This window comes from Coptis chinensis, chromosome 1, assembly GCF_015680905.1.
Source record: "Coptis chinensis isolate HL-2020 chromosome 1, ASM1568090v1, whole genome shotgun sequence".
Classification (NCBI taxonomy): Eukaryota; Viridiplantae; Streptophyta; class Magnoliopsida; order Ranunculales; family Ranunculaceae; genus Coptis; species Coptis chinensis.
In genome coordinates, this window is record NC_141456.1 from 34,385,019 (window position 1) to 34,406,265 (window position 21,247).

Here is a 21,247-nt window from a genome sequence, read left to right on the forward strand (position 1 = left end):
TTGAAATATGAAACCTATTATTTCATTTTTTTTTTTTTTTTTTTTTTTTTTTTTTTTTTTTATTAAATTTATACATCTTTAATCTTCCTTTTACAGCCATTGGTTGAACCTTGGCGATGTTGTTGCTTCCAGCAGCTAATTGAAGGCATATTTAAAGGAACAATGTTCTAAGATATCGTTTGTTGTGTCGCCAACTGTTTAGACATGCATGTTTGTATTGCTAATGTCACGAGTATTTTTTTCATCACTAACTTCAGTAATATTTCATTTTTTATTCAAGTAAAATGTACAAATTCCCACATTTGAAATACTTGAGTGTACCAAGATTTATGCTACAACATAATAAGCACTTTATAACAAACCGTGTCGTAGGCACGGATAATACCTAGTATTATAATAAAACAAAATGGATAGACAAATGGTGGTGGGAATTTCATGGGGATATGAGTTAGATGTGTGTGGGGATTTGTGTAGACCATTTTAATGAGATGGTTTTTTAATACAAAATGAATGGGCATTTTAATGAGATGGTTTTTTAATACAAAATTAATGGGCAAAAACGTAACCATTGGGAGGACATAAATATGTATTCAATGCATACATTGGTTATAATTAAATTTAAACCATTTTGAAACTCAAAAGTTGTTTCTTAAATACAATTTACACCTTGCACTTGCACTTCTAATTAAAAAACCAAAAAAAAAAAAAAAAAAAAAAAAGAAATGGATTGTGTGCGACTGTGCTGTCAGGATCGCTTTTCTCCTATTAGTTGTGCTTCGGGCTTCAGCTGTGGGCTTCAGGTGCGGGTTAAATTAATGCCAATTCAATACTTATAAATCTTTAGGATTCAATGCATTAGAGGCCTTTCTCAATGTATAGTCGGGTTTTGGGTGCCAATAGTCAACCGGTCTACCCAAATAATCCCATCACTCTAATCTCTATTCTCATAGTGTATTTCCTTTTTTTTTATTGTCCAAAAATCAATATTTCTTCATATCCAGCAATAAATCTAGCAATTAGAAAACAATAAGGATGAAGATAGGGAGTTTAATAATTGCCACACTCTCATATAAATCTTTTTTAAAACTGAAAACGCTTCGTCTTCTTCCGCTCAATGCAAAAACTTCCCATACTCTCCCCACTCACTCTCTGGCACTTTAAGGTTTAACCTACTGTTTTTGGGTTGCAGTTCTGGTGGTGTCGCTTGCAAGCTCGAACTCCAGGTCCAAGGTTAGCACTGTTTTAGTTGTTTCCTTTTCTTTTGCATAAGAAAGTCATAATCAACTGAATTTTGTTAGAAGAAATTAAGGGTTTTGATTGGCAACACAATTAGGTTGATTGAGATAGAACATGGCTTTGACTTCGTTGTAGGATTTCATTTGCTAAAGCGATGTCCCTTGCAGGCATTCCTATCCGTGTTCTCAATAACTTCCAAACCGCTATGTCTAATTCAGTTTTTATTGTGATCAACTGGTCCTGTACTTCCTATTCCCATATGAATGTACAGATGGAATTGAAGGAAATGGGAAAGCCATGGTACGATGTACATACAATTTTTGAGAAGTTAATGCTAGCTGGTGGTAAAACTCTTAGTATGCTCTTTACTTATCAAATTTAAACAACAATTATTGTTGGAATAATTTGACACGTTTATTTGGACAAGGGTATTGTTTCTTATATCGTTGGTTTCTTGGAACACATGCTTTCTGAATTTTCAATGAAATTTTGAGTTTTGTAATTTACTTGCAAGGAAACAATCTTGATGACTATAAGAAGCTAGATTACAAGCTTTGGAGAATATCCCTACAAAATATAAAGTCGACTTGAATGATTGGCGTCATTAATCCTTTGATGTACGTCCTTTGAATGATTGGCCTCAATAGATCATGTCCATTTGTTGAGTTATTATAAAATTATTTCGTTATCTTAGTATAGTTGATATGTGTTGTGGTGTAAGTAGCTTTTCTGCATTCATTCAAATAGTAATTTATGGGGTAAAATTAGGCAATAGCTATTATATGCAATCTCACACCAGAAAATATTCCGTTGTCACTAACCTTTTAGTTACTTATTTGTTGAGTGACCTGTGTTCTCCTAGAAAGCATGCAGAACATTATTTTTTCTTACTTTTTTTTTTCCCATTTTAGTGAGATATATGTTGGCTTATGGCAGGACATGTGGGAGCAAAATGATAATCGAGATTATAAAGACACAAAGATGCCCTTCAAGCATAGGCTTTATTGGTGTCATCATGATGAGAAGATGATTTTGAACCAAACTTACCTCATGTAAAAGGTCCTCAACTACAAGAACAGTTCTTTTAAGAGTTCTTAAATCAGGTAAGTCATTTAGTTTTGATGACGTATATAACTTTGTTACCACTCAGAGCAGTGGCTTTAGTATCCAAAACTTCACAAGTGCAGTTGGGCCACATATATATATTCATGATGTTTTATGTTGGATGGCTATTGCAAGGTGGGTAACAACCAATTCAAATTTGGTTTAAGATTAAATGTGGATGTTGAGCAAGTTGTTCATGTATACATATATTTGATTTAGGTTTTAAGAGTATAAGCAGTTACATAAATCCTTCTTTATTGTTTTTTAGCACTAGAAGTTCATTTACCTTTCATAGGTTTGCATGGAAGTTGACCAAAAAATATGAGTTAAATGATGTTGCCTCTTTGGAGCAATATCTATATTATTTTGCATTAATTACAGATTCTACCGTTAAGTTATAGATGGAGTGGTTTAGAAAAACATAATATTCCTTTATGCCGTTTTGACACATTTACATGCAGCAGTTCCATTCTTATTCATTAAGAAAAAATAAATAAAGCTTTAGATTTATCCTTAAATCCTTAATTAATTTTGGAAATTTGTGTTTATAAGTAGGTGTTTTCTTTTCAGCTTTTTTACATACAAAACCAGATTAGCGATTCTTTTGCGTTCTCATTTTCATTGTATATTTGTTTTCTTTATGTTTTTTTGATAAATATTGTTTTTTGTTACTATCAACTGAATCTTATTGCAGTTTTAATTAATACCAATACGTACCAATATTTTGTCCACCTCGAATGTCATGTTTACTGGTCTGATTAAGATGAATTTTCTTTAATGTGCGGCTGGTAGGATTTAAATACCAAGGGGAGAGCATCACTGCAACACAAAGCTTCATTACTGTAATAGTCACACGTTGGTAACAACAAATCTGTATTTGTGTTGTAGCCACTTCAAGTAACACACTACTTTAGAAGGCAACTAAGAATAGTTCTTCCTACTAAAAATAACCTGGGTAAGTAATATAGGTCACCACTTAGGGAGACCAAAACAACTTCCTATCATCTATAGAAGATGAGAGTTTCAAACTATAACCCGTCCATTAGTGTTCGCTGCCTTCCATCCAACGCCATAGCACTGCCTTGCTTCATAGCCTCATACGATTTTTATATGTAATAATTTTTGTTTTTGGGTTTTTTATCATTTCACAAACAAAACCATGATATGGATTCTTTTCTATTCTAATTATCGTTGAATATTTTGTTTCGTGTGTATTCTATAATAACTATTGTTTCTCTCATCGAGATGATTGGTCAAGTAAGGTTTGATATTTTTTTTTAGTTTTTAAATATTGTTTCTGAAGAATCCTAGTATAGATTTCTCCGAAAATGTAATGTGGTTCTTCACATGGTGTGTTTTTTAATTATTTTATTCAGAATGTGCTTTTATTAACTTTTGTATTTTTGTGGAATTTGGAGTACCAAATCATTGAAATTTCATAGAACAAGTAGTATGTAGGAAGAGGAAGCTGGTCGGATTCTCATAGAAGTTGATTTAAAATAATAATAAAAAATAGATATAAAAAAAAATTTTAAAAAAAAAAAAAAAAAAAAAAAAAAAAAAAAAAAAAAAAAAAAAAAAGAATAAAAAAAGAAAAGAATAAGAATAAGAAAGGAATTCAAGGAGATAACATGCCTATGTTATCTCATGTTGGCATCTGATGAGTTAGGCTTAATATAGGGGTTACTAAGGATTTATGTTGAAGATGGTTTCCCTTTCCTCATCCCACACTCCCCATTTTGCTTATTAGGGACAACATTTTTGTAATATGCATAGTGCATTAGGTTATTAATAATGACAACTTCTTTAGTTTTGTTTTTATTTTCTTGCTTGCTTAATCAATTTTTGAATTTGTTGTTACTTAAAACTTAAAACTTAAAACTAATGTATGAATTTACGTTGATATTCACGTCATGATTGTTCTCATAATTTTAATCTTCTTGCCATCAGATATAACTTGAATTTTTTTGATGCAACCAACAATGAAAGCTAAAATGCTATTGAAAGTGAGCTTTTCTATGATCCAGATAATATATTCATTGATAATTAAGTTTCTAACTTGAAGGAGCTATTATCTGCTACCATACTTGAGATTACTTTCCAATCTTATGCTGATCAGAAGGCATCAAGACTTGGTTGTGGCAATATAAATACCAACGTCACCCATGGAGGATGATCCTGTTGAGGTTGCAGTTAATTATGATTCTTAAAGTAACAAACGAAGTTGGTGAGTGCATTCGCAGATCAATAAAGGAGGAAATATATTTCTTTGAAAGAACAGGTATTTGCCCATTGTTGCCTTTGCCAAGAGGATCAGGACATAAACTCGTGTATGTATTTAATAGAAATGGTCTATGTTTGTTTCTAAAGAGACCATAAATTAAAACTCATGTTTTGCAGTTAACATTTACAACTTTTATGTTTGGTATGTGGTCGAAAATCCGCGATATACTATTCTTTGGGGTTCTAATCAGGTGTAAACTCTTATGTTAGTATGCATGTGAAGAACCTGGAGTATGGTATTCAGGTAGGAGAATTGATCTATATCTCTTGCCTTTCTAGGACCTGCTTGGAGGAGTAAGAGAGGAGCATATTCTTTGTGATAAGTTAAACGTTTTGGTGTTTTGCAAGTGATTTAAAAGCTCAGATTTTTACTCTATTTCATATTGAATTGTAGAAGGGATGACATAGATGCTTCATACTACATTGAGTATAAGAGTTAGTTAGCCTCTGTTAGGTTATTGTAATTGATAGTTTTAGATGGGGATGTTCATACCATATCAGTAATGTGATGCTCGAGTTCGTTTGTAATTGATTAGTCCAAAATGAAAAATTAATAATAAAAATAATAAAAATAGATATTTGGTTGGATTGGCTATGCAATGATTGCAGATCATGCAAGTTCAAATGCAAAATTGATCAAAATGATTACTTCTTACAACTTTAAATGTGTCAACCGTAATAAGACCAAGAAAATGAAACACATGAATGTCGTGCTGTAATTTATCCCATCTCCCAAAAATATTGTGAAACATACAAATTAAAGACAAAAAGGCACGGGTAATATGTAGTATATATTAAGCTGACACATTATTTTGACACAGTCAACCAACACACTGAGGTGGCTGGTGATGTGTCATGTCCACCTAAGAAAACTCAAACTCAACAATTTTGGATTTCTTATTTTTTCTATTTTCTTTGTTTTAATCCAAAAACCCTTCGTATCTTCTTCTCTTTTTATTTCTCAAACACAACTCAGACTCCACGCACTCTCTCTAATTATTAATTTGCACCAATCAAAAAACGCACTTTCTCCTTATTTGCAATTGTTTACTTCTTGTTTTAGGAATGGAGTCAAGAATTTCTGAATTTGACGATATATGAAAAAGTTACCTAAAAAATTACGGGATCATAAGAAGTACAAGTCAATTAAGTTTGAGATACAACAAACTGTTTATAATTCCTTAACAACCACACTGAATTCAAAGGAAGATGGAATAAGTTTATTGAGAAGTATGATCTTAAGGAAAATAAATGGTTAGATGGTTTGTATAAGGAGAGTCGTCGTTGGGTTCCTGTTTGTAAAAAGATATTTTTTTTTGGAATGTCAAGTACTCAAAGAAGTGAGAGCATGAATGCATTTTTGACGGGTACATCAATTCAAGACTACATTGAAGCAATTTGTCGAAAGCAATATGAGAATGCATTACGGAGCAAGGCGAGAAAGAAAACCAAGAAGATTTTAATTCCTTCAACTCCCAAGTCCCATGTATTACTCACTATAAAATTGAGAAACAATTTTAGGATGCTTATACAACCGCAAAATTCAAGGAGTTTGAAGGAGTTAACCGAAGCTCTTTGTGGCGTGTCTTGATTAAAAGGAATGTGGCATTGAGGCGATGAAATTTCGAAGATGTTATGGTTGGAGAGGTAAATCTACAACTTACTTTTACTGTGCTTTTAACCCCCGATGACGGTGACATCAAGTGCAATTGTCGTTTGTTTGAGTTTAGAGGAATCTTATGTAAACACATTATTGTCGTATTGATTCAGAAAAAGATTCAAAATATACCTGAAAAGTACATTCTTCATCAATAGAGGAAAGATGTAAAGAGGTGTCATACAAAGGTTAAAATCAGTTACTTTGATTGGAAGCAAAACCCTGAGAATGAACGTTTTGATAGGATGTGTAATGCCTTATATGAAACAGCAGACTTGGCAACCGACAATGAAGATAAGACAAATATTGTTATGAAGTGGATTAAGGGCATGAATAATGAACTAAAGAAAGGCGAAGGAGCATGTGCGAGTAGTCAGCCTACTACATGTGGAAGTGATCAGCCTATTGCATATGGAAGTGATCAGCCTACTGCATGTGAAACTAGTGGTAATGTTCATACTACAACTAAGAATAATGGCCTTATTCATAGTCCTCAATCAGTTCGTGGTGCACACCGTCCACCTTTCAAGCGGAAGACAAGCAAGGTAGAACAAGATGTTAAAAAGTTGCAAGAAAAGAAGAAGAAAGAGGGGAAGCGAGAACAAGTCACTAAAATGAACCAAGGAAAGAAGAAGAAAGGGATGAGCGCAATTGAAAAAACAATTAATGATTTAGATTTGGAGAAGGTTAGCAAACAACCTTAATGATTTTACTTTTTTTTTTAGCTATTTGCGCATTTGTATGAATTTTACGTTATATGTAGGACCCAATTGGTGGATCGAAGTTATGGAGTCTGGCGAGACACAAGAAAGCATTCCATTAAAGGTTTCTATTTATCATAGTTTATTGTTGTTGTTGTTTTTTTTTAAAAGTTGTTTGAATGAATTGGATTTATATTCTTGGTACGTAGGATACGATTGGTGGAGCAGAACTTATGAAGTTTGGTGGAAGCATTTAGTAGGCATGAATGAAGAATGAGAGTTAGTCAAGTAAACTGTATGGAAGACGTACGTGTGATAGGGAAAGAACGAGAGCAGTTTGTCTCTTTGCACTTGAGTTTGTCTATTTGCACTTGAGTTTTGTCTCTTAGCATGGCAGAGAATTTTAAGTATCAGTTTCAGAAGATAGACACAGGTTTGCTGGCCGTGTCGTAGCTGTTTGTGTTTCACTGAACTCGTGTGTGAATTGTGAATCATGTTAGAGACCTTTGGTTATTTGGAAAAAGATTGTTGTTGATTCTTAACATATTTCATTCTAGGTAACCTTAGTGTTTATTCTCTTAGTCCGTCATTTCTGTTTTTACATTTGTTGCTTCCTAGTTAGGGATATTGCACTGTTAGAAATTAAAATTAAAACCACACTGTCAGAAACCGTCCAAACTATATTGTTAAACTATATTGTACTGCAGCTTGTAATTTGTAATGTCAATAACCATGATTTCAAATTTGTATTGTAAAACTTCCGAAAGGGGCAATGATAGCTCTAGCCTGTAACTTTCTATGCACTACAGTCTGTAACAACTGATCAATTTCACCAAATACAAGCATATTACGTTACTGTTCTATAACAGACCAACTTCGCCGAAAAAACAATTAGCATTACAAGTCTGGCTCGAAATTGGCAATTGAAAATTGTCTTTGAATTTTATTATATAAACGAATATTCTAATGAGAACAAAAAAACAGAAAACTAAATAACCATTGCTTCTAAATAATGGATACAAATTACAGAGAGAACTAGAACTATACATTTAAATGAAGAGGATCACAAAGGACGATGTTTTGAAATGATTACCAACTCCCACAATACAACGGGTAGCTGTAATATAAATAGAATAATCATTTCAAAACAAAATGGCTGGGTCAATTAGCAACATCCCTGCAGCCTCTCACAAACAAGACGGGTCATCTGTCCCACATGGCCTGAAATATTGGAGGTCTATTCTTCAACCAAAGCACCATTTCCTTGTCCAGGAAGATTTATTCACAACGCCATCTAGCATCGGACTACCAAAACTTGAGGGGCACTCTTAAAGACCATATTCTCGTCTTCTTTCAGCCCGCGGTCTGGGGATCTGCTTCTCCCTGCCAAAAAGGTATTGTGAGCACACACGATCTGATTACACACACACAAAAGACAACCATACTTCTGACGCTCTAAACATAAATCTGCATGTTCATAATCACAATTACAAACAAGAGTGTTATACAATGAGTGCAACAAGAAAAGGAGCTTATGCTACTTACCACAATAAAGAATTTTGAAGTTCTCCCATAAGATCATTAGAGCCTGATGGTTCGTGACCATGTATTTTGGACCTAAGGTCATTTAATAAGGATTCCTCTGTATGAGAAACCATGCACTCAAGAAGTTCCTCAACAAGTGAACCCTCTCCTTTCTAGAGGACGGAAACTACCTCTTCAGGATTCAGTTTCTTGAGTGGGGGTGGAGCTTTTTTTGGGTCATGGTATATACATCTCATTACGTATCTCACCTGAAATATACAAATACAAATCAGATCATGGATCCAATAAGAATGAAACTATCACTCTGTTGCATCATTATCTATCAATATAGTCAATTAATGGTTTCTGGAACACCATTTAACAAGAATATTGGTGAGTGAAAAGTATTCACAATTAATAGCTGTGCCTCCTTATCCAGTGATTACGATTGGAAAGAGAACTTGCACAACCTATCCAAAAATTTAAAAGGTAAAAAAGATACCAGTTTATGGCTAAAAACCTTTTCTACCAAAGGTTGAGAGATGATGGTCAGGTGAACTTGATGTTTTAATTAAAGAAGATATATACTCATTATAATTTCTGTTAAGCTAAGTGAATATAGAGTAAATATACCCAAATCAAAATAATCTTCTTCAGATACATAGTTCAACTCACAAGATTCTAGCATCAGCCAATGCCGGTCCAGCATTCCATGACACTCCATAAGGACCTAGTGGGAAAAAAATAAGTGGCTATTACACTCAGAATTCACTTGACCATTTTGAAAACAGAATACTTTTCGAGCGCTCCTTCAGTGCAGAATGGTGATTGAAGAAAAAATAAATAAAAATGAATAAGCTAAAACATAATATTATCCTTTCAGTTAGGCAAATTATGCAAACTCGGTATCCACAACACCATATGGGAAATTCTGATGAAAACCACTCATATTGTACCTTTTGATAAGCCCCTTCTCCAGTCAAATTCAAATAGCTACCGCGACAGATTTGACTTCCACATAAACAAATAGAAGCTTCATACTCTTCCTTACTCTATAATAAAAAAAATAGTGATATCATCAAATGAGAAAACCATCTTCTTCAGACATGATGAGTCATGACGAGATACAAACGGGATGTTCTTTGTCGACACTACAACAACCTATTTGGGTTTGATTTTGGGGTGAAAATTTTGGGAGAATGAATTTGGGTTATTCCAATTTTTTATTTCCAGTAGTAGCTTAGGAGAGAAAGAGAGCGGCGAGAAGGTAAGAGTTTTTTTATCGCAGAAACGAAAAGAAAAATAATATATTTGACTTTTGCTACGTGGACATGACACGTCACCAGCCACCTCAATGTGTTGGTTGACTGTGTAGATATCCCGTGTCAGTGTAGTATTACTGGTAGACAGACATCGAAATGAAACAGCCATCAAACAGCCGAAATCTAACCGTTAGATTTTATCAAATCCAAACAGGAACGAAATCAACCCATTTTTGGCCTTCAAACATAAAACACTTACGAAGTGTTTTCTCTCTCCTATTTCTCTCTCTAATTTTCTCCAAATCCAAACCTAATACTTCCAATTTTCCCTTCTCCTTTCTCCAAATTGAGAAAATCAAAGCACAAATTGGAAGAAGGTATGTATTTTGTTGATTTTCAATTTTTCATTTATGATTTTAATGAAATGGGTTCAGTAATAATAGAAGAAGAATGAGAAGAACAAGTTGTGAATTGTTTTTGTTTGTTTTCGTTGAATGTATAAATTTTTATTTTTATTTTTAATCAATTAACTGTTTTTTATACCTCGATTTTTTTTACTTTTTCGATTTGGTTGTTAATTGTTTTTTTTTAGTTGCAAGTATAATTTTTATTTTTAACAAGTTTGAAGAGCTGATGAGATGAGATTGTGTTAAGGTTTTTAACAAGTTGTTGCCTATTATTTTATTAGGTACTTGAATGCAATCTCATTGTGAGGAGGTTTATATCTTTTTTGTGCAGAGAATTACAAATTTATGTTGTGAGCTTTTGGACCTCAAGGATGCAGTGGAAAATTTATGTGGGAATATGCAGTCCAAGTATCTTGCGTTCCTGAGGTAATACATGCAATTTTTCTGTTTAAGGAGAATAAATCACAGGTATTTTACACAAGTCATTACATATTTAAAGGTTTGAAATAATATGCAAACATTAATGTGGTCGACGTCAACCTTGCAAAGAGTATATTGTTGGTAAAAAGCCCCAACTTCTGGAACCATTGCAAGGCGGTTGGACATTTGGTGACTGAGTATAGAGTGATCAAATTTTGTATTGGTCCCCCTTTTGCAATACAGAGAAGTTCATATCCTCGAGATTTTAGGAGGTAAAAGGAACTCAAAAATAGAAAAAAGTATAATTGGGCAAAAGTATAAACTTGGAACTCATACCTGAACCTGCTCTTGGTCCTCTATGATTAATCAGTGTTAGATAGAATTTATTTTGCATTTAACTTGTCCTAAAATGATGGTTGCTTTGAACATTGAATTCTTTATTTCTTGCGAAGTTCAATACCGCAGCATACATTCTAAGTATGGTGGCTTGCCGAGAGAGATTGAGGCAAGAAGAGTATATAGTGAACTTTGTTAAAGGAATTCGACAACTTTGAAGATTTGAAGATACATTCGACGGCTTTGTTAAAGTGTTTCTAACAATTTCTGAAGCGGATACATTCTCGACAGCCTTTGAAGATTTTCGTTTGGCAATCGGCAAGCTGCAATGAGCCGGCAAAAGCCGAGGCAAAATCCCGCAGAGAGAAGATCAACCAAGAGGCAACTTTGTTTTATGGTCGAGGGAGCCACCCTTGAAACTATTAAAGGTGGTTACTGAAGCATCCCCTATGATGTGGTCAATGACCTTAAAGGTGGTTACTGAAGCATCTTTGTTTGGTAACGTGAAAACATTTTTGGACAAGTTCGGTGTCGCACGCATCTAACAAAGTACTATTTTTTCACTTTTTCACTGTAAAGATCTTGTTTCCGTTAGTTTTGTGATAGTTTATGTGTAGTTGCTACATTGCATTGTGAAGCCAGTGAACTTGATTTTACATTAGAGAGAAATAGGATAGTGAAATTTGGTTTATATTTGGTAGTTTAGACTTGTCAGAAATGAGACTAGCTTTTCTCGACTATTTATAAACTTAAAGTTCATTGGATTGTAGGCTTGTCAGAAATTAGTTCTTCTTAGGTTGATTGGGTTGTGGACAATAATGAAATATTTGGATACAAATATATAGTTGTTGTTTAAGTAGTTGACATTTACTGTGCGATTCGGAAATTTTAGCCCTTGTTAATGATTGAAGGTCTAGTCATTTACAGTGAAAAACGAAGTTTGGTAGTTTACAGTTACTTCTTCGTCATATTACAAGTAGGCATTAACAGGCAAAACCAAATGTCTATATATCAAACAGTTGTTAGTTTGGGACTGGATTGGACTTGGTTATTCAAATTCGGGCATGGATAAGATGAGCTAATTTTAATAAGAGGAAAATGCTCAAGAGCTACAACTAAGGTACAATATATACGAATTTCAGTTCAGAATCTCTACATCTTGGTTTTTAACATATTCAAAACTGAGGACTACCAAAAATGCTAAAAGTGTCATTACATGCAAAATCTATTACAGCTTCCTCTACTAGTTTTACAAGCAATAGCATTTTGATAATCTGCCAAGTTTCAAATTTGCTCACTCCCTTTAACTGTGTAGACTACTCTAGACTCCCTTACGTAAATTCTCACCGCAAAGACACTTCCCTTACATTCTCGATTGCAACAACAACACTTCTCAGCTGACAAACTCCCAATTTGATCAATGTTTCTTGAAAATTCCCAATGAACTGCAAAAGATAGGCCAAGTGAGATCAAAATCTCATAATCCACTAGCTATCTACTATCTATATACTTAAAGCAGAGACCTCTAATAAATGATTTTCTCTCTCCTATGTGGCACTCTAATATGAGAGTTAGTTTTTTTTTCTCTTATGTGAAACTCTAATATGAAAGATAATCTTTTCTAATAGCCTATAATCCCACATGCATAGAACCTCTTTGGAGAGTTTGAGTGTATTTCTAATTCTTATATTTGGAGAGTTAGAGTGTATTTCTTATATATTTGATCAGATAAACAAAATTGCTAAAAAATAGGTGATTTATAAAAGGTAATTTCCTATTACGAATCAAATATTTTTAGTGTTCCAATTCTTATATATTTGATCAAATAAAAAAAATTGCTAAAAATATGTAATTTGTAGAAACTAATTCCCTATTACAAATCATACAATTTTAATAAAGCACCAACTTATTTCGAATATATCCTTAACACGGCCTCAAAACATAGTTAAAAACAATTATACTAAAAATAACATCACAAAATATATAATATAATTTTTTTTAAAAAAAATAACGGCAAAGCAATAATGACAAATATTTTAAAACATATATAATACTTAATGAAACTAACGTAAAAAAACAATTAATGGGAAACCGAAAACTGGATGCAAATGCATCAAACTATAACCTCAAATAATATTTAATAGAAAATCAGAAACTGGATGCAAATGCAAGTATTAAATTAATCTTAAAAAGTAATTAATAGAAAATTAGAATATGAATACAACTACATTAAACTAACCTCAAAGAATAATTAACAGAAAATCAAAACTTTGATACAAATACATCAAACTAACATAAAAAAATTAATTGTCGGAAAATCGGAAACTGGATGCAAATGCATTGAGCTAACCCTCAAAGATTAAATTAACGGAAAATCGGAAACTGAATGCAACTGCATTGAACTAACCTCGAAGAAAAATTAATTATAAATTGGAAACATGATGCAAATCGTGGAACTAATCTTAAAAAATTAATTAACGGAAATCGAAAATCGGAAACTAGATGCAAATGCAATTTTATCAAATAATAAATGAGAAATCAGAAACTGAATGAAAATGCATTAAACTAATCTCACAAAATAATTAATGGAAAATCGAAACCGGATGCAAATGCATTGAACTGACCTCAAAGAACAATTAACAGGAAATTGGAAATTAGATGCAAATGTATTGAACTAATCGAAAAAATAATTAACGAAAAAAATCAAAAGTTGGATGCAACTACATTGAACTGATCTCAAAAAATAAATAACGGGAATTGAAAATTGGATGCAACTGCATTGAACTAACATCAAAATATAAATAGCGAAAAATCAAAAACTATATGCAAATACATTGAACTAACCTCAAAACATAGTTGGATTATATTGTGGTAATATCTCGGTAAGTATAGTTTTGCATTTAAAATGATGTTTATCTTATCTCTTTCCGTATGATTGGGAACTCCTTGCTATTCAAGTAGCTTCAATATATATGAACTTCATCTTATTAGGCAATCTCACAAAAATTTAATCAAACTTCTATTATTAAACAACAAAATGAAGTTGAAAGATTTTATCAAATGCGAATTTTTTTTTTTAATGGAGAGTGAGGTTTTCACGTTATAAGAAATTTGGTTGAGTGATTAATATAATATTAATATATAATAGTTATGCATATTTGCAAATATTTTTCAGAATAATTAATATAACAACACCCGTTCATAGATAATTTTTGAATATTCCACATAGTGAGTCATGCATAATTTAAATAATAATTAATGGAAAATCGGGAAATGGATAATCTTCGATGATCGATCGCATAGTAAATCAAGCATAGTTTACTTTTTATGTCATGTTTTGCGAGGACACTACGGATAAATCTGTAGAAGTTGGTATTACACACCACATTGGATAATTAAAAGAAAATCGAAACTGGATTCAAATACATAATAGAGCTCAAAGAGTAATTAACGGAAAATCGGAAACTTTATGCAAATGCAATAAACTAAACTTAAAAAGTAATTAACTAAAAATTGGAAACTGGGTGCAATTGCATTAAACTGACGTCAGATAATAACTAACGGGAAATTAGAAATTGGATGAAAATCCCTGAAAAATAATTAACGAAAAATCGGAAACGGTAAGCAAATACATCAAACAAACCTCATATAATAATTAATGGAAAATCGGAAACTGGATGCAAATGCATTGAAATAAACTCAAAAAATAATTAACAGAAAATCAAAAACCGAATGCAACTGCATTGAACTAACCTCATAGAATAATTTGGTGGGAAATTGGAAACTAAATGCAAATACATTGAAATAATCTCAAAGAATAATTAACGGAAAATCAGAAACCGGATATAATTGCATCGAACTAACCTCAAAGCATAAATAATCATAAACTAAATGCAGATGCATTGAACTAACCTTAAAGAGTTATTAACGGGAAATCGAAAACTGAATCCAAATGCAATGAACTAATATCAAAGACTAATTAATTAAACATTGAAAAATGGATGAAACTGCATTGAACTAATCTAAATGAATAATTAACGGGAAATTATAAATTTGATGTAACTGCATTGAACTAATTTAAATGAATAATTAACGGAAAATTATAAATTTGATGTAACTGCATTGAACTAATCTAAATGAATAATTAACTGAAAATTATAAATTTGATGTAACTGCATTGAACTAACCTTAAAAAATAATTAACGAAAAATCGGAAACTTGATGCAAATGTATTGAACTAACTTCAAAGAACAATTAACATAAAATCGAAAATTGGATGCAACTACATTGAACTAACCTCAAAAAACTGGATGGAACTGCATTAAACTAAAATCAGAGATTAATTAACGGGAAATCAGAAATTGGATGCAAATGCATTGAAATAGCCTAAAAAATAGTTAACTGGAAATCAGGAGTCGGATGTAACTGCATCGCGCTGACCTCAAAGCATAAATGTCTGCTTTTTTAGCCTTCTCACGTGAGTAATTAGGAACCCAAAACGAAAGTGAGTTTTTAAAAACAGACTCTTACATGTATGCAAATTGTATAGAAATTGTAAACTATCGAACTAACCTAGAAAACAATTAACGGGAAATCAGAAACTGGATGCATATGTATTGAACTAACCTCAAAGAGTAATTAATGAGAGATTGGAACCTGGATGCAAATGCAATGAACTAATCTCAAATACTAATTAACGAAACATCGAAAATTGGATGCAACTTTACTGAATTAACCTTAATGAATAACTAACGGAAATCATAAAGTGGATGCAATTGCACTGAACTAACCTCAAATAATAATTAACGGGAAATCGGAAACTTGATGCAACTGCATTGAACTAACCTCAAAGAATAATTAATGAGAATTTGGAAACTAGATTCAACGTACTACATTAAACTAACCTTAAAGAATAATTAATGGAAAATAAGAAACTTGATGCAAATGCATTGAACTAATAACCCTAAAACATATTTGTATTATATGTAGGGGGAATAAATGTCTCGACAAATATAGTTTTACATTTTAAGTAGTGTTTATCATAATTCTTTTATTGTGATTGGGAATGTTTTGCTATTCAAGTAGCTTCAATATTATCTTAAGCCACATTTGGGCATTCTCACAAAACTTCAATCAAACTTCTATTGTTAAACCTAACAATAAAAAGAAGTCGGTAAGTTTTATCAAGGTTTGATGCTTCCTTTTTATAGAGCTATGCATTGTGGTGCAAGAAATTTAAATGAGTAATTAATATAATTTTCATATCTCATAGTTATGCATAGTTGCTAATATTTTTTAGAATAATTTAATATAATGGCACCCGTTCGTAGAACACGTTCATGTGACAAATCTTTTCAAGTGGGAGTAGTGTATTCTTTGAAGGTATGGAAACAATCAATTTGTTTTAGTGATTTGTACACATTAGTACGTAAGTTGAGCGGTGATGATTTACTGCTAAATCACAATAAATCTAATAAAACTATAATACAAGCTAGATCGAGTTTAAGATAATTCCATTTGAAAATTACGGATTAATATCCTAAACCACAAAGTGAAGAGGCTATCTCAATTTGATCCCTTAATTTCCAAATACTTATGCACCATAATCGCTGTCCATTAACGTATTTCGGTTTATTTTTAATAAAAATATATTGTGATTCGAAAATTTGCCGCTAAATCACCATAAATCTAAAAAAAACTATTATACAAGCTAGATCGAGTTTAAGATAATTCTATTTGAAAATTACAGATTAATATCCTAAACCACAAAGTGAAGAGGCTATCTCAATTTGATCCCTTAGTTTCCAAGTACTTATGCACCATTATCGCTGCTTATTAATGTATTTCGATTTATTTTCAATAAAATATATTCTGATTTGAAAATTTGCCGCTAAATCACCATAAATCTAAAAAAACTATTATACAAACTATATCGAGTTTAAGATAATTATATTTGAAAATTATGGATTAATATCATAAACCACAAACTGAAGAGGCTATCTCAATTTGATCCCTTAGTTTCCAAGTATTTATGCACCATAATCGCTGCTCATTAACTTATTTCAGTTTCTTTTCAATAAAAATATATTCTGATTCAAAAATTTGTATAAAACATTTTGTGAAAACCTTTTCAGCACACAAAATATTTAATAGATCCCGGACGTATGCCCGGGTCCAAAATCTAGTTTGTACTATTACAGTATCACATTAAAACACTTTTCTTGCAATGCTAAAGTCATAGCAAGTATAGTTTATATCACAACAATACTTCCAAGTTAGGTGAAAGAAGACAGATACCAAGATAGATTGCAATAATTATGTGTATGAGCATATTTAATATCCCAAGGAGGTGTATTAGAAAGTCTCCTAGCTCATGAGAAATGATTGCAGCACCATGGTTTAGTCCCAAATCAGCTAAGAAACTATTATATGTTCATTAATTGAATTATCATTAAAATCCATAAATCGAATTATCATTAAAATCCTCACCAATTCCAGATAGACTCTGGACGCATCGTACGCCTGGAAAAAAAAATAACTCAATCAATCAATATATAAAAATAAAACTTAAATATGTTAAAACTTGACCGACCTTTACGTCGGGGGAAAGCTGGTGATCAAGTTTAGCTTTAGTATTCTCGTAGTAAGCAGAACCACCACCTGAATTCTTGATTTCGCATAAATGAAGTAAATAATTATACCCATCATCTGGAAACTCAAGTTCTAAAATCTCTTTCCTAATATTATCCGGTAATATGAGATGAACTCAGAATGACTGCCATATAATGAAGCCAAGCCAGTGCAACAACATTCAAACCAGAAGCTACATCCAAAGCAACTGAAGTCGGGCACTCCTACACAACTTGCATACAACTTGCACAACTTGCATAACGTCCCAAGAAGGAAGCAACAATTCGAATAGTACCCATGGCATCGTTTGCAACTTGACAGGAAGAGCACAAACCAGTAGACCACTTCGAGTGTCCAAACACTTTCATGTTGAACTGCAGCTTGTAACAGACTGCTAATACTACTACAATCTCGACAAGTTGTCAATGAGAACAACACCATCTGCCTATGGAATCTGTCGAATAGAGAAAACGAAATTGTTGCGAATACCTGTCTTGAGATTTACCTTGTCAAACTTGGTATATACGGTATATGGCTTTGGTACATGTAAAAACAATTAACAACCAAATTAAAAAAAAATAAATGTTTCTATCAAGTAGGAACAAAAACATGTGTTGACAGTGAATAATTAGCTTCATTCCAAATATAGAAGAAGCAAAAGCCACTTACCAATTCGCCATTGCAGTAAACTTCAAATGCCCCAGAACTTTGTAGGAAGGATTGCATGACATTTCCAAGAAGCCAAGCGGTTGCGATGGTTCCAAATCTATTTTGGTGCATTGAAAAATACCAAGCAAGAGGGGTCATGTATCCCAGCCTTGGAAAGATGTGTTCACAACCCAAAACTATCCCCATAACTCCAACTTGAAACATAGGTACGGCCTTGCTAAGTATGCGTTTCGAAGGGCAGTGGATAGTTTGCAAGAATAAATCGGCCTGAAAAGTTTCCAACCCCTTCTTTATAGTTTCCACAGTTCCCCTACCAAACAAAAAAAATACCACCAATCAATTTTCCAATTCCAAAATGAAATTTCAAGAAAAAAGGTTTAGCCTTTGAATCTCTAAGTGGCTCAAGTTCCTCCCTGGTCCTGAACGAACCCCTCACGACATGTGAGTGAATTGCACAAGAAACACAGTACTGCATCTTAGCATACAGCTTAGGTAGAGTATACCCTTCATTCAAAATTACCCATCATCAAAAATGAAACTCATAAAAAATTGAAAACATTGAAAATGATAGAGGCTACCTTCATTGACACAAGCTTCTTGAACATCTCTAACAGCAACTTGTTCAACTATGTCCCTCACCCAAAACTTCTTAATAGGTTTGTCCTATTATTATTATTATTATCCAATTAACAAATAAACACATATCTCTAATATTACAATAAATAAAAGTTGAGGGGATCTAATTAACTTTGGGGCAGCATTTTCCACAGTTGGAACAACGGATTAATTTGACGTTACGGCCACCATTCCTATGTTTGAACGTCTGCAAATATAAAAAAACGTGATATTAGTAATTGAAATTGGAGTTGTTTGGGTGTTGAATTTGGAAGTGTAGGGTTTGGATTTAGAGAAATAGGAGAGAGAAAACCCCATTGTCTTATGTTTGAAGCCGAAAATGAGTTGATTTCAAAATTTCGTGATTTCGTGCTTAAGTTTCTGGTTTCGGCTGTCTGATGGCTGTTTCCATTTTAGCTGTCTACCTAGCCAAACCTATACACACACGCACATGGGGTTCATTTTTGCTGCAATTTTCTCTATGCGTAGTTTGCTTCTGGCCAAATGACAAATTGCCACGTGGTCATTAATAACGGAGACAAGAGTTGATCCGTTTCTCAACTTTTCAAAAAGAAAAAGTCACCAGCCCACCGTACATCAAAACGTTTTTATACTAGAAAGGTGTACACTTGTACACTTGTGCACCTTTGCAGCGCCAAATTTTGTGAATTGCCCCAAAGTATGACTAAAATGCTTTTTTTTATATAATTTCTTTTGATAAAAACATAAAGCTATGCATAACCAAAATACTAATAATAGAAATTATAATAAAAAATTTAAAAATACAAGTCTAAAATGCAAGTACCTTATTCCTACTAGTTCATTAATTTTTATTATATATTTATTAAAAGGCATAATAATGTCCACCGATATACTAGTCACATTAATATATAATAATGAGTAAATAAATAGAGAGTAAAATAATAAAGGTTTTCCAAAATGTTAAAAATTTAGTAATACATTCTCTCTCTTTTTTTGGTAATTTTAGTAATATATTTTTTTTAAGACTATTGAATTTGGATTTGTATCTTCACATGGCAAAGTTAACGATAAAATTTTAAATATAAGATGTGTGTTTGATAACAATTGTTTCGCCACATAGAGTTGTCGTTCTTATAAAAATCCACACAATATACTCATATTCGCCACCATTTGTTTCATTTTATTTCTCGCAACAAATATTACCCCATCCACCATAAGTGATACTACAAGGGGAAAAAATAACAAAGTCACGAAAATTGAGACATGTGAATCTTTGACTATGACCAAGGGTAACGAAAGTCGATCAAAAATTGAACAAGGTTGATCAGGGAACTTTTGTGTTTGACAGTTCAAGTGATAGAGTCTTGTGTATTGTTGCAGGTTTTTTGTGAAAGTGATGGAGTCTTGCTTGCATTGCTAGGGCTATTGTTCTTGGTCCGGTTTATATCGGTTCCTATAGAAATCGTAGACCGAACCAATATACTCTATTATCTAAAAGTACGTCTAAATCGAAACCGAACCGAACCAAATTTGAATAAAAACTAAAGTGAAACTGAACCGAATGTTCAATTCGGTTTTCGGTTTGGGTCTTCTATCAAGCTTCAAATCGAAACCTATATATAAGCCTACTGATCACCAACCAAGTAAATTTCAATAAATATATTGAGTAGTATTGGTGTCAATTTAGACATGTTGACAAGTTATAACACCAATCACAGAAAGCAAGTATTCAAGTGCTCAGTAACATTAACCATTTAGCCAAAAAAAAATTATAATAAAAAACTCTCAAGTTTCTATATATATCTCGCAAATATCGGTTAACCGGACCTAACTAGTAAGTTTTGCCTTTTGAAAACCGCAACCGAACCGTTAAAAAACCGTTAATTTCACCCGTTCACCTCGATTCGGTTTGGTTTTTCGTTTTCATTTTTTTTAACAACCCTATGCATTGCTGATATCTTAATTAGAAGGCAAACGCTAAAATTAGTGTATTTTTTTTAGGAAGAAAGGTACCATATTATATTATTATACTAGTTTGGCACTCTGAGCTTACATAGAATTGTAATGCAATAGTTTATGCAAGTTTATTTACTTCTTTTTCCCATATATAGTAGACAATATGCATGCTCTTCAATTTGAAGTTGTAGTCTTGGTTGTTGACATTTTTTTTTTTTTGAGTTTAAATTCGAATTCGAGTTCAAACGAAATTTAATCGAAGCTTGAGTTTGTGCTCAAATCGAGCTTGAACTATTAGCTAGTACAACTTAGTAAGTCTAGCTTGAACATGACAATAATCTACTCGGGTAACTCGATGACCATTAATAGATATACAATTGTTCATATCAAACTCAAATGAAAAAATGGTAAATTTTTTCAAAATAACATGAATTGAAGAAGAGGAGATATGATGATAGCTCAATT

The 21,247-nt window shown here is 32.5% G+C and overlaps 1 protein-coding gene and 2 long non-coding RNA genes across 5 annotated transcripts; 2 read left to right on the forward strand and 1 right to left on the reverse strand.

The window, feature by feature from the left end:
• Positions 1-842: 842 nt before the first annotated feature.
• LOC147523628 (uncharacterized) lies at positions 843-4,810 on the forward strand. 2 transcript variants are annotated; one of them, XR_015216678.1, is made up of 3 exons: positions 843-1,230; positions 2,173-2,339; positions 4,406-4,810. It is a non-coding gene; the product is annotated as an uncharacterized LOC147523628 (long non-coding RNA). The 2 variants fall into 2 exon arrangements; XR_015216672.1 differs by having other exon boundaries at positions 952-1,230; positions 4,291-4,746.
• Positions 4,811-6,242: 1,432 nt separating this feature from the next.
• On the forward strand, positions 6,243-7,562 carry LOC147523629 (uncharacterized). Of its 2 annotated transcripts, XM_086562546.1 has the most exons (4): positions 6,243-6,270; positions 6,394-6,966; positions 7,044-7,105; positions 7,191-7,562. In XM_086562546.1, exons 2-3 carry the CDS (start codon positions 6,526-6,528, stop codon positions 7,101-7,103), a joined length of 501 nt encoding a protein of 166 aa, XP_086418672.1. In that variant the 5' UTR covers positions 6,243-6,270; positions 6,394-6,525; the 3' UTR covers positions 7,104-7,105; positions 7,191-7,562. The 2 variants fall into 2 exon arrangements, with proteins under 2 accessions (XP_086418672.1, XP_086418676.1); XM_086562550.1 differs by lacking the exon at positions 6,243-6,270 and having other exon boundaries at positions 6,344-6,966.
• Positions 7,563-8,531: 969 nt separating this feature from the next.
• LOC147523630 (uncharacterized) lies at positions 8,532-9,739 on the reverse strand. The gene is made up of 3 exons (XR_015196735.1): positions 9,462-9,739; positions 9,181-9,235; positions 8,532-8,774 (listed from the first exon to the last, which is right to left on the reverse strand). It is a non-coding gene; the product is annotated as an uncharacterized LOC147523630 (long non-coding RNA).
• Positions 9,740-21,247: the final 11,508 nt, after the last annotated feature.